General features: G+C 35.2%; 2 protein-coding genes across 2 annotated transcripts in view; one reads left to right on the forward strand and one right to left on the reverse strand.

Moving 5' to 3' along the window:
- Window positions 1-12,815, reverse strand: part of LOC110372045 (adenylosuccinate lyase) — a 43,511-nt gene that overhangs the window by 17,728 nt on the left and 12,968 nt on the right. The gene's annotated exons all lie outside the window — the stretch shown is intronic.
- Window positions 1-12,815, forward strand: part of LOC110372047 (uncharacterized) — a 35,411-nt gene that overhangs the window by 13,065 nt on the left and 9,531 nt on the right. Inside the window, 1 exon segment of the mRNA XM_021328562.3 lies at window positions 1,627-1,730. Within this exon segment, the coding sequence (XP_021184237.1) occupies window positions 1,627-1,730 (104 nt within the window).

A 12,815-nucleotide genomic window follows, 5' to 3' on the forward strand; every position in this document is an offset into this window, starting at 1 on the left:
AAAAGTTAAAATTAAATGTTTATGGTGTTCACTATGCTCTCGCGCAAAACATTGTCTATTTCCCACCTTCTCCCTAAGTTAGTATTGTAGAACATGTTTTATATGTCAGTTATAATATTGTAACGTAAATATTATTTTGAAATAAATTAAAGTGTAATAATTGGTGTTTTTATTTTACTCGTTATTTTTTAAGTGCACTTTACATACAAATCTAATAATAAAGGTACTCCTAGTAGCTTAATAAATAACGCTTCAAAATATCTAAAAGTGCTTTAAATCTTCTCCTTTTTGGGGAAGTGTATGTGCTATAGGGATTTTTTATGACGTAAAGTGTCAGTGACCATACACAATTGTCATTTTATGTCAAGTCATGATACAAAGTCCGAACAGTTTGTTATTTTCCGAGTGAAATACAATGTGACTAACGTACCAAGGGTTACTGGACTATTCATCCTATCCATGATACATACTATGCAGGCCTACAAAGTTGTTATAAAAAAGTAAAAAGCCAGTTCAAATAAAAAAGTGAGATAAAAAAAGTTTTCACGCCTGTAGGCCAATTTTGTAATTTTCTAAAAGATTTTGCAATGTTTTGAAGTAACTAATTATTTTTGCTGAAACAATAGTATTGTTTCATAGGCAATAAGGAAACATAAAGTTAGCTTTAAGTTAGTGACGTTTCCATACGTCGGGGAACTCGCAGTATCACGTACGCACCTATTGTCTATACCTCGTCACGACCATTTTATCCTCGTTCTATTACGTATTAGGAAAATTGCTATGTTTCATTGAAATAAGCCGTGCTTTCACAAAAATAATACGTATTTATTAATTATTGTGTCCCGCGATATGTAGGTATCCTACGGAAATTATTTTATATACCCGGAAAACATATCCAATTTCCAGTTCCGAATCGTGTGAAAGCTCTGTATACAATTTTATGCACAAGTTGTCTCGACAGTCGTGTTAATTAAGGTAATATACAGTCGCACTGACATTCTGACTCACAAATAAACAACTTGTTATCATGGTTTTACTCGCATTATTAAGGGACCTTAAAAATTAATCAGTTTTAATATAGGTAGGTATAATATTGTCGAGTTAGAACTCAATCTCCTACGAATGCTCATATACCTATATGGGATAGGTATTGCTATTAAGTGTGAAGATAGTGCCTAGTCAATGAATGTAATGACTTGCTTAAAATTAAGTAAAAACAATTTTATGAATTGTACGTAAAACATAGATTTTTCAAGAAACGACAGGAACTAAACCAGCTACGTTGGGATAACAGTACGGGGGTCAATGTGGGAGTCAAATTAGACGCCAGGGCGAAGGTCGAAGGTTAAGTGCGATCCGTCTTGAGAACTGACTCACTGATGAAGCTAGGATTAGTCTCATACTCCTTGCATCACGAACTTCACGACAGCTAACACCAAAGAGTTCCGTTACTACAGAAAAAAAATTGACACGCAAGAAAAGAAATAATAACATTTTAAATTTCGAACGCTGTCGAAATTACGCGCCATTGTTTTGGTTTTTTTGGCAAAATTTTTAAGTTTTGCTTTTTAAGTTTTTGTCGTCATTATTATTTGAAAATAATAGTTATTGATAAAGAAATAAAAGTGGATCATCTATTCGAGAACTGGGTAACCATTGCGCCCGACAGCAAGGAGTTTTTGTGCGACGTCGACGTGGAAACCGCCAAAATTGCTCCACTAACGGAAACCGTAAGTAAAGATTAACTTTAAAAACTTTTGTAAGTATATGTCCTAGGATTTTGTGGAGGATATTTCTTGCAGTTTCCTTTAACTAGCCATTTTTTAGCGATTCCATCTCTAAAGATTTAAGCGTACATAGAAGAGACCTTTGATAGAGATATAGGGAAAGCGACTTTGTTTTATACCATGTATTGTATAGGGTATATTTATATAATCAAAAAGTGTATATACGTTTAAGTACTTATAAAAAAAGCGCCCCTAAAAATTGAACCCAATTTTTCTACCATTCACTCTTCACCACAGCACCTCCTCACAATTTCGATTACACAACGGGTCTATGAAGGTCTCCGAGCCTTTTCCCAAACTATGTTGGGGTCGGCTTCCAGTCTAACCGGATTCAGCTGAGTACCAGTGCTTTACAAGAAGCGACTGCCTATCTGGCCTCCTCAACCCAGTTACCCGGGCAACCCACAACAACGGGCAACAACGGGGCTATGAAGGTAAATGCACCTAAATAATATCTACAGTCAGCGCTACATACATTCAGTCATATGGTGTACCTACATAATACATACATATACCAACATATACATATACTTAGTAAAATAAGGCGTGTCACGCATTAGCCACGTCAACGCACTCGGTGTACGGTGCATTGTTATGGTGCACACGAAATGTGGGCCCGAAGTGATGCGGTCATGGCGTTTTCATTTATCGATTGTTTTTAAACTTTCTGAGTTTATAGTTGACCGACAATATAAACGTCCGTTTTCTTAAAAAAACGGTGTACTTATTACAAATTTTCACATACAATTTAAACAGTTTTTTAAATAAAAATGGACGTTACAAAAAGTTCGAAAGGTTTGTATCATCTGTGTGTTATTTTCGACACATCGGAAATCCAGATAAGAATCTAGTAACAAAGCCCATTTGATTAGATTAAAAAAAAAACTTTGGTAGGTAATCAAAAGTTATACTTACTTAATTTATTTTACACTTTAGGTTTATTATGGTAAAGCACATCACTTGCGTAAGTTACACGTAGACAAACGTGAGTTATTAAAGCTATTAGTAGAAACGATCACATGAATATGAATGTAGAATACATGTGTGTTGTCTTTGATTAATCAGGTGATTTCAAAAGAGGTTGTCTTTTGTATAACTTTGGATTAAGGCTGCTCGTATTTTAATAAAACTTGTAAGTACTTGCAACTGGCTAAATCATCGGAGTTAGACATCTGCCAATGTATGTCCACGTTTAGAAAATGTTTAAAAACCTAAATAAAATAAATAAGTAATAAAATTATCTAAGGTACTAATAGAATAAAGAGGATTTGTTTGTTTGGCTTCAAAACTACTCAACTGATTTGAAAAATATCATATGTAGTTGGAAAGCTACACTATTCCTGAGTGACATAGGCTAGGTATATTTTATCCTGGTGCGGGCAGTAGTTCCCATGCGACGCGAGTAAAAACGCGGGAAAACGACCATCTTTTATAACCTGGTTGGAAACCTTACTCTTAAAGTCAAAGGACACATATCCCTGTTATCCATATATCAAGTTCTAAGACTAAAATCCATCTCCTAATTACGTAACATAGCAATAGAAATTCCCTATTTATTCAAATGCTTTGGGCAATCGCTTGACAATCACCGGTCAACCCAGTTTCGTGGATAACTGTCAGTAGCAAACATTACGGAGGCACGCGCTTCTAACTGTAGGCCAGCAAAGGGACGCCTCATTAGCATAAAAAGTAGGTGCCTTATTCTGTTATCTGCTTAGAAGTTAAGTTTGTGGGTTAGGAATTCGTAAATACGTGTAAGAACCATTCAATAAGCATTTGAACGGCCTCTGTACTTATTTACGTGAAAATACAAATGAATATTGATGTTTGTTGCTTATGAAATTACGAAAGGGTAACAGAAAATGCTGCAGAAGCTGCAGATCGCTTTTTCTCAGGGCGCGTGCAGTAGTAAGTAATCTTAGACACCAATGGCTGATAAAAAGGTGAAGGAAAACATCTTGAGGAAACCTGGATTAAGTCCAAATCACCAACCCGCATTGAGCAAGCGTGGTGATTAATGCTCAATCCTTCTCCGTGAGAGAGGAGGCCTGTGTCCAGCAGTGGGACGATAAAAAGGCTGTAACAGTAGTACAGTAATTCCCATGGGAAGATGGTGAAACCTCTGCCAGAAGCTAGTTTTAATATGAATTATCATTACTCTCCTGCCATCGAGCAACATCAATGGGGAATTTCAGAATTCTCGTTTCCTCAATCCTACGTAAAAAGCAATGTCATCGGTACTACATGATTTGCCTACTATGGTTTTCAGTGGTTTACTTTCCTGTAAATAAGGGCCGTGACTAAGTTTATTATTGAAAAATATTGTTTGTTCATCACTGTGACGTACTTAGGAGCTTTTTATTCAATAAATTAAACAATTTGTTGAAATAATTAATGTGGTTAATTAGGAGGAGTGAACCAGTCTAGGTAAAGTTTTGATGAGATGAGGAAAAAACAGATCAAATTGCATTATGCCCATCAAACGCCTCCTTTTCACTTTTAGAAACTAAGAGGTCGATATTCCCGTAAACATACATAGAACGAGATATTGTTGACTAGCATAGTTATTAAAGATTTTATTAAAGAGCATAAGCGCCAGTCAGAGACATAATGAAAACAGAGGTTCTTATTCTTTCGTGTCGATGACATGTCTTATAGTGAGACTACACTTTGTCAGCCCAATATAGCCCAATATAGCCGCCACAGCGAGAGGTAATCTGTGTATAAACAAATATCAGAAACCAGGCACGACTTCATTTTAATAATTGTCTTCCCGGAAAATATCATTTCAGCCACTTCACATTACAAAGTTTTCATTCTTCACATTGGCGCAGAAGAGTCACATTTGTTTTGTACACAAACGTTTATGTTTACAAATACATATGTACAACCGATTACGGTCACACACTCACTACTAGGTCATTATTAAAGTATTTATTTTCATTGAATAGAATACAAGATGGCCGACTACCAGGCCTATTGTCTAGGTACATTAATTCACGTGAGAATAAAACTTGGCAATTATAACAGTAACTTCATTCACATTCATAGTGCTGAGTCACATAATTGCGTAATTTTATACCCTACTAGATTACTATGCATATTATTTTATTCATATTATGTAAATTATTTGAATAATTGGATTTGATAATAAAATACATTAATTTTGCTGGTTATATTCTTACTTACTTACTTATTTTAAAATAAGTAATATTGTGAATTTAACATCAAGAGGATATTTAATGATTTTCTAAAGATTTAAAGTAGTTGGTACTCACGCAGTTGGCAGATAGTAAAATATTTTAAGTGATGTCGTTATGGCTAAGCGAAACAAAGTTCAATGCGCCGTTTTTAGAACACGCAGATGCATTGGCAGCCAAAAGACATACTTAGCTAGAAGTATTTAAAAACATGTATTTCTTGTAGTAGATCAGTTAAGGCGAGGAATTGGTCAACAATAATTCCATAACCGGCACGCGCATCTAAGGCGCCAAAAGGGGTCGGAGCGTCTGAGCGGGGCGAGGATAACAATACGCGCGCTAGCTTATAACTAAAAGTCGTAAGCGACAAAATGGTTTTGTAATTTTAATATTTAGAAATGATAATTTAATAAAAATTCCTACTACAATTTTAAAGAGTATGTATATACTCAACTACTAAAAAAGTTAAGAGGCTTAAATCGGTCCCGTTTGCCCATAATATGTGAATCTCTTTTTAAAAAGAGGTATGTTTGATATATTTTTCTCTGTTATAAAAGTTACCTAATCATGTTTCTACAACTAACAAAATAAGGTTTATATCATGAACTTTCAGGTAACCAAGTTGTATTTTGATCCGTTTTGTATTTACTGAGAAAAATTGACATCCTTGGCGCCAAAAATTCCAATTCGTCCTCTTAAGAAAAAAGAAACTTTGATACAACTGAAAGTCACACTGAAAATCAGGAATCCGCCGACATTTTTTAAGGACATAAGACAAATCTCAAAGCAGAAATTGATAAAGTTGCGAAGGGTTAGATTGCAACATATAATTTTGGATAAACTATTTCAATTAATCTCAACGTTTTAATATCCAAAGATTACAGCACTTATTACAGCGTTAACCTACAAGTTTTACAACAGCAATTACAAGCTACGTCCATAGAAATTAGGGCCGCTGTGCATACAACCCAGTCGTAAAGGGTACACTGTGTCATTTGAACAAATAGGTCAGTGTAACAACACCCTGGAACGCACCCCCTGACGCGGCCACCTTGGCGCCAAAACTGGCGACAAGATGGCGCCCGCCGCCGCCGACTTGGCGGGACGCTGCTCTATTTCATGCATTTACAGGATAATGTTATGTTATTCGAAGGCTTCTTACTTAATATAAACAAATAAGAGAAAAGCTACTTAGTTTTGTTAGAGGTCATGTTTTGGTCAAAGATTATACGTACCTATTATCTGAGGGGCATCTCTTATTTTTGTTTACATTGCAGTTCACAGATTAAAAATAAACAACCTTATCAATTTGGCAATGTAATTGCAAGCAAAGAGGTACGTCAAAAAATCAAAATGTCCGTTCGGTAGCCTGTTGGTAAGTAATGGTCAGTATGGTCACCAAACAATGGCCCATAGCGGCACCGTCTAACAACATAAGCCGTGAGCGACAAATACTCATTGTTCGCAACGCTCACTCTTTGCCCTTACCAATAAAAGCCACGGTTATGGTCTAATATTTCATTTATATGCAACTGGCGACGGGATTTTTGCCTTAAAACAGTTGATATTGAGGAAATTACGGGTCCTGTTTCACGTGAAGTTGAGACGTTTATGAAAACGTCTGTGTTAAAGCAAGGGCTTCATAAATAAACTTTTTATGCATTTTCGAAACAAAGTCTGCATCATCATAAACAAACATTATTTTATGAAAACTTGCCACGAAACGGATAATTCTGTAAAATTAACAATCGGTCTATAATGTGATGTTTTTCACGCTTAGTCACAGGCGTTTTTGCACTACAGCTTCAGATAGTAGATCAGTAAAACGTAATTGTTACCTATAGTGGCCTTGCGTACGCGCAGTATTTGTCACGGCTGTCATGAAGGTTAATCCTTGTAAAAAATATAACTGCCGACATCAGTGTCAGTTATTAATTTGACGGTTGACAAGTACCTTTTCAGATTTGCTAAATAAGTAGTGGGGCAATTAAATTCGTCACGAATGAGAATAGATAAACTTAGGTATTGGATTGCAAGGCTATCTTAAGAGATAAGATTTTTTAGGGTTCCTGTTGAAATAAGAAAAGACTAAGACTTTTAAACTGTAGAAAACTATTTATTGGACTTAATTAATATTACAAAGATTACAGAGCACGTTAATACCAATTGTCAAAATCGTAGAAGAGAGGTGCCTACAACCATAGACCATACTATGTCTTGGACCATAGACTATACACTAGTATAGTTATTTGTTACTAAACGTACTAAATGCGCATGTCTGCGTTTCTCCCAACATTCTCTCCTGAACGCAGACCCATCGCTCTGCTGAAAGCTTCATGTTTTGGTCTATGCAGTGCTTTGGTCAAAATGTCCGCAGTCATGTCTTGACTTCTTTGATATTTTACTAGGACTTGTTTGGCAGCAATCCTCTCTCGAATAAAATGGTAGCGAACATCAATGTGTTTGCTGCGCTGTTGATAACTTTCATTACCTGAAATGCGAATGGCACTTTGATTATCACAATAAACAACAATAGGAATAGCTGATGATTCAGGCCAAAAGTCTTCATCTAATTGTTTCAGCCAAATAGCTTCTTGCACAGCTGTGGCCAGAGACATGTACTCAGCCTCCGTGCTTGACAGGGCTATAGTCAATTGTTTTTTAGAGCACCAACTTATTGCAGCACCCTGAAGAATAAAAATGTATCCAGTACAGGATCTACGGTCTTCAGAATGACTGGCCCAATCAGCATCACAAAAGCCTGTAACATTGCCTTCCAAGTTACCATCATATGTTAATTTATAATCAATGGTGGCTTTTAAATATCTTAAAACTCTCTTCAGTGTAGTCCAATGTTCTGCAGTGGGTTGTCCATTGTACCGACTTAATGAGTTTACAATATATGTTATGTCGGGTCTTGTCCCTTGTGACAAATATAATAAACACCCAATGGCTTCTTGATAAGGTATGTTTCTCAATATTTCTTCCTCACTTTTGGCTCTCTTTAATTGAGTGTTTGGATCACATGGAGTCCAGACTGGTTTACAATCATCCATACCAAAACGATTAAGTATCTTTTTAATATACATTGATTGATCCAGTGATATTTTATTTTGATCTTCATGTGTTATTCTGAATCCAATACATTGTTTTGCTTTTCCCATGTCTTTCATACTAAAGTTATCTTTGAGTTTTTTCTTTATTTCTTCACCAGTTTCAAAACAATTAAAAAACAAAAGTAGATCGTCGACATATACTGAGATAAATAAAATATCATTTTTGTTCAATATACGAAAATAAATGCAAGGATCAAGTTTTGATCGTTTCATGCCAATTTCTAACAAAACTGAGTTTAGCTTTTTGTTCCACTGTCTACTGGCTTGCTTGAGGCCATATATAGCTTTATTTAAATGGCATACTTTCTCTCCTCGATCAAAAGTGGGTGGTTGAGACATGTAAATATCTTCATCAACATCTCCTTGTAAAAATGCTGTAATGGCATCCATTTGATGAATTTCAAGATTGTATTTTGCAGCTATGCCAATGAGATATCTAATCGACGTGTATCGTACAACAGGTGCATATATCTCATTGTAATCTATTCCCTTTTTCTGCTTGTAACCCTTAATTACAAGTCTAGCCTTGTAACGACTGATTTCTCCAGTATGATCAAATTTTCGTTTGAAAACCCATTTGCATGGAATAGCTTTCTTCCCATCAGGTAAATCTACTAAAGACCAAGTATTATTGTGAATAAGAGACTCATATTCTTCTTTCATTGCCTGTTTCCATTCTTCAGATTCATTACTTTCAAGAGCTTCTTCTAAGCTTTGCGGATCATTGTTAAGAAGGCTTGATGTAGACTCACCATTCATGCAAATGTATAAAGATGAACTTCCATTATTTGTTTCCAACTTTCTTTTTTGCTGACGGGTTTTTATAATTGTTTCATTTGCAGGTGATATGTCAACACTCTGACTTGGTAAGTATGTGTCATCTAATGGATCTTCATATTCTGCATTACTTGAGGTATCTGTAATATTGTTACTCATATTATCTGAAGAAGACTGCTCTTCCTCATCTGTGTTTTCATCATCTTGTGTAATTAATTCAGACTTTTCTTCATTCAATGGTAAGTATATATGTGTTAATTTTTCTTCTTTCTTATTATTCTTTTCATTATTATTTTTATCTTTCAATTGCTGTTTTTCTTCTTCTTTATTAATATTATTTATTTTTGTTTCAGGTGCTGAAAAAGAAATTGATTCTACTATTTTACTTTTAATGTTTTCTTCCAGAAAATGTACATCCCGGCTGATAACTGCTTTATTAGTTTTTGGTTCTATAAAACGGTAGCCTTTTGTGCACTCACTGTACCCAACAAAGATTAGCTGACGAGATTTCACATCTAATTTTTGGCGCTTTTCTTTGGGTATGTGCACCATAGCAGGACAACCAAATATTCTAATATTGCTCAAGTCTGGCTTTTGTCCGGTCCAAACTTCATGAGGTGTAATGTCTGATAAAGCATGTGTGGGTGAGCGGTTTATTAGATATGCAGCAGTTGTTACAGCTTCAGCCCAATAGTTCTTCGGTAAATCAGCATTAAGCATCATGCATTTTGCCCGTTCAACCAATGTTCGGTTCATTCTTTCGCTCAGACCATTCTGTTGTGGCGTGTATGGATTGGAAGTCTGATGTAATATACCATTTTTCCTTAAATAATTATCAAAATTGTTATTAGTATACTCCAATCCATTATCGCTGCGTAAAATTTTAATCTTTTTATTCAACTCATTTTCTACTCTGTTTTTGTATTCAATAAATTTTTCAAACACTTCTGATTTACTTTTAATTATATAAACATAGACTTTTCTTGAAAAATCATCAATAAAAGTTGTAAAATACCTGGCACCGCCAATCGAAGCAACTTGTATCGGGCCACATACATCTGTGTGGACTAGCTCTAGCAACCCATTTGCCCTGGAGCCATTGCTTGGAAATGATTGCCTTGTTTGCTTACCCTCTAGGCAGCTAATACATACATACTTTTCTTTCTGTGATGATAGTTGTACACCAGTCGTGCAGTTAGGTAACTTGTGAACATCATTATAATTTAGATGGCCCAAACGTTGATGCCATAGATGTGTAATTGACTCTGCTTTTGCTGACATGGCGAATATTTTACTGTAATTTATGTTCAGTCTATATGTATCATTTATTAGATTTGCTGTGGCCACTTTTTGATTATTTGAATTATATACTGAGCAGCCAGTTTTATCAAATTCCACTGTACAACCAGACTTTATTATTTTACTAACTGATAATAAGTTTGTAGACAGCTTTGGCACATATAAAACATTCTTCACTAATATTTCACTGCTGGTGCCATCTTTATTAGGTATGTGAAGTATCACATCACCGCAGCTTTCAACATGTAAAGTTTTATTGTCTGCAATTTTGATTGTGGATATCGGTGGTATTGTTTCATTCTGTAGTAAATGTTTATGCATTGTCATATGCATCGAAGCACCTGAATCGACATACCAGTTAATACAATCATTCAGTTGCATGGCTGAGAAAGCTGCGACAAAACCTTTATTATTTTCTTTACTCTGTGATTTATTTTTCTGAAACCAACAATTTTTACCAAGGTGTCCATATTTGTTACAATTAAAACATCTTGGACCTTTTGACTTTGACTGATGCTGAGTGTTTTTGAACTTAGCTTGAGTATTTTTATTACTTGTGTACAGAGCTGAATTACTTGGTGTAGCTTTTATTTCTTGCAAAAGTTTAGTTTTAATCATATCTGCACTTATTTTTACTCCTGAGCTTTCTATACCCATAATCATAGGTTTGTATTCTTCGGGTAAACCTGCCAGCATCAAAGTCCCGAGCCATTCATCGTCAACTGTGAATCCAATATTTCTGAGCTTGTGAGCTGAGCTCATGATTTTGTTGACATAATCTTCTACACTGGTGCTTGTTTCTAAATTACTGTTAATTAAGTCTCGCAATAAACCAACTCTTCTCAGTAAACCAGAGTCTTCAAATGCTTTTGATAAATTTTCCCAAATCTGTTTTGATGTAGTCGCATCCTGGATATGTATAAAATTTATTGGATCGATTAGTAATATTATTTTTGATTTAGCCTTTTTTTCTTTCTTTGGATCAGTATTTGTTCCTTGTACACAATCCCATAAATCATCGAGTTCCAGGTATGCTTGCACTGCGAAACTCCAGCTTGTCCAGTTATCTCGGCCAGTAAGTTTTTCAATTTGTACCAATGACCCATTGTTTGATGTCATTTTATCAAGAGATTATAGCTGAAATATAAAAACTTCGGCGACCGCGTGCTCAATTTTTAGGTTATACGTTTTACTGAACAAGATTAGCTAATTTACTTTGTATTTTCACTGTACTACACTTTACAGATCGGGAGAAGCCCATAACCTGTTGAAATAAGAAAAGACTAAGACTTTTAAACTGTAGAAAACTATTTATTGGACTTAATTAATATTACAAAGATTACAGAGCACGTTAATACCAATTGTCAAAATCGTAGAAGAGAGGTGCCTACAACCATAGACCATACTATGTCTTGGACCATAGACTATACACTAGTATAGTTATTTGTTACTAAACGTACTAAATGCGCATGTCTGCGTTTCTCCCAACAGTTCCGTAGCCAAAATGGCAAAAACGGAACCCTTATAGTTTCGTCATGTCCGTCTGTCCGTCTGTCCGTCTGTCCGTCTGTCACAGCCGATTTACTCGGAAACTATAAGTACTACAGTGATGAAATTTGATGGGAATATGTGTTGTATGAACCGCTACAAAAATATGACACTAAATAGTAAAAAAAAGAATTGGGGGTGGGGCCCCCCATACATGTAACTGAGGGATGAAATTTTTTTTTTCGATGTACATACCCGTGTGGGGTATCAATGGAAAGGTCTTTTAAAATGATATAAAGTTTTCTAAAAAACATTTTTCTTAAAGTGAACGGTTTTTGAGATATCAGCTCTCAAAGTCGTAAAAAGTATGTCCCCCCCCCCTCTATTTTTATAACTACGGGGTATAAAATTCTAAAAAAAATAGAGGTGATGCATGCTAATTAACTCTTTCAACGATTTTTGGTTTGATCAAAGTATCTCTTATAGTTTTTGAGATAGGTTGATTTAACTGTAATTTACGGAACCCTTCGTGCACGAGTCCGACTCGCACTTGGCCGGTTTTTAAGTCATGGTTCCAAGCCTATCAGTTGCCTTAAGAATTGAGTAGGTACCTAATTCAAGAAAATTAGATACCCTAATATTTCAATGTGGTTTCATGTACCTACCTACATACTGTGCGCAGTGAGTACTCTGTATCGAAAATCAGCATCGCGTACGTTGCGAAAATAATTTCTCATATTTTTAATTATTATTTGCTTAGTATTAAACAAAATGCTTGTATACTACTTTTCAGAGGCTTTTCCTCAAAGAGTAGGCCAATAACTTACAGGTAAAGACCTTAACCGACTTTATTGTAATTAGTCAACTTATTGAATGGAAATATAATATGTTCCATAAAAACAATTCTTCCCATAGCACGTACATAGTATGAATAATGGTGTCTCAAACCATTATTAAGCTGTAATTAGTCATAATTTCTGAAAATCGCGAGCAATTAATTGTACTGTAAACATGACATCTTGTTGTTTGACGTCTGAAATACAGGAAAATATTCATGAATTAATCACGATTTACGGGTAAAGTATTGTTTTTTGCGTTTAAGTAAAGAAATAAACCTTAAATAATTTTAAAGTTAATGATCTGTAACG

The sequence above is a fragment of the Helicoverpa armigera genome, chromosome 2, assembly GCF_030705265.1.
Source record: "Helicoverpa armigera isolate CAAS_96S chromosome 2, ASM3070526v1, whole genome shotgun sequence".
In the NCBI taxonomy this organism is placed as follows: domain Eukaryota; kingdom Metazoa; phylum Arthropoda; class Insecta; order Lepidoptera; family Noctuidae; genus Helicoverpa; species Helicoverpa armigera.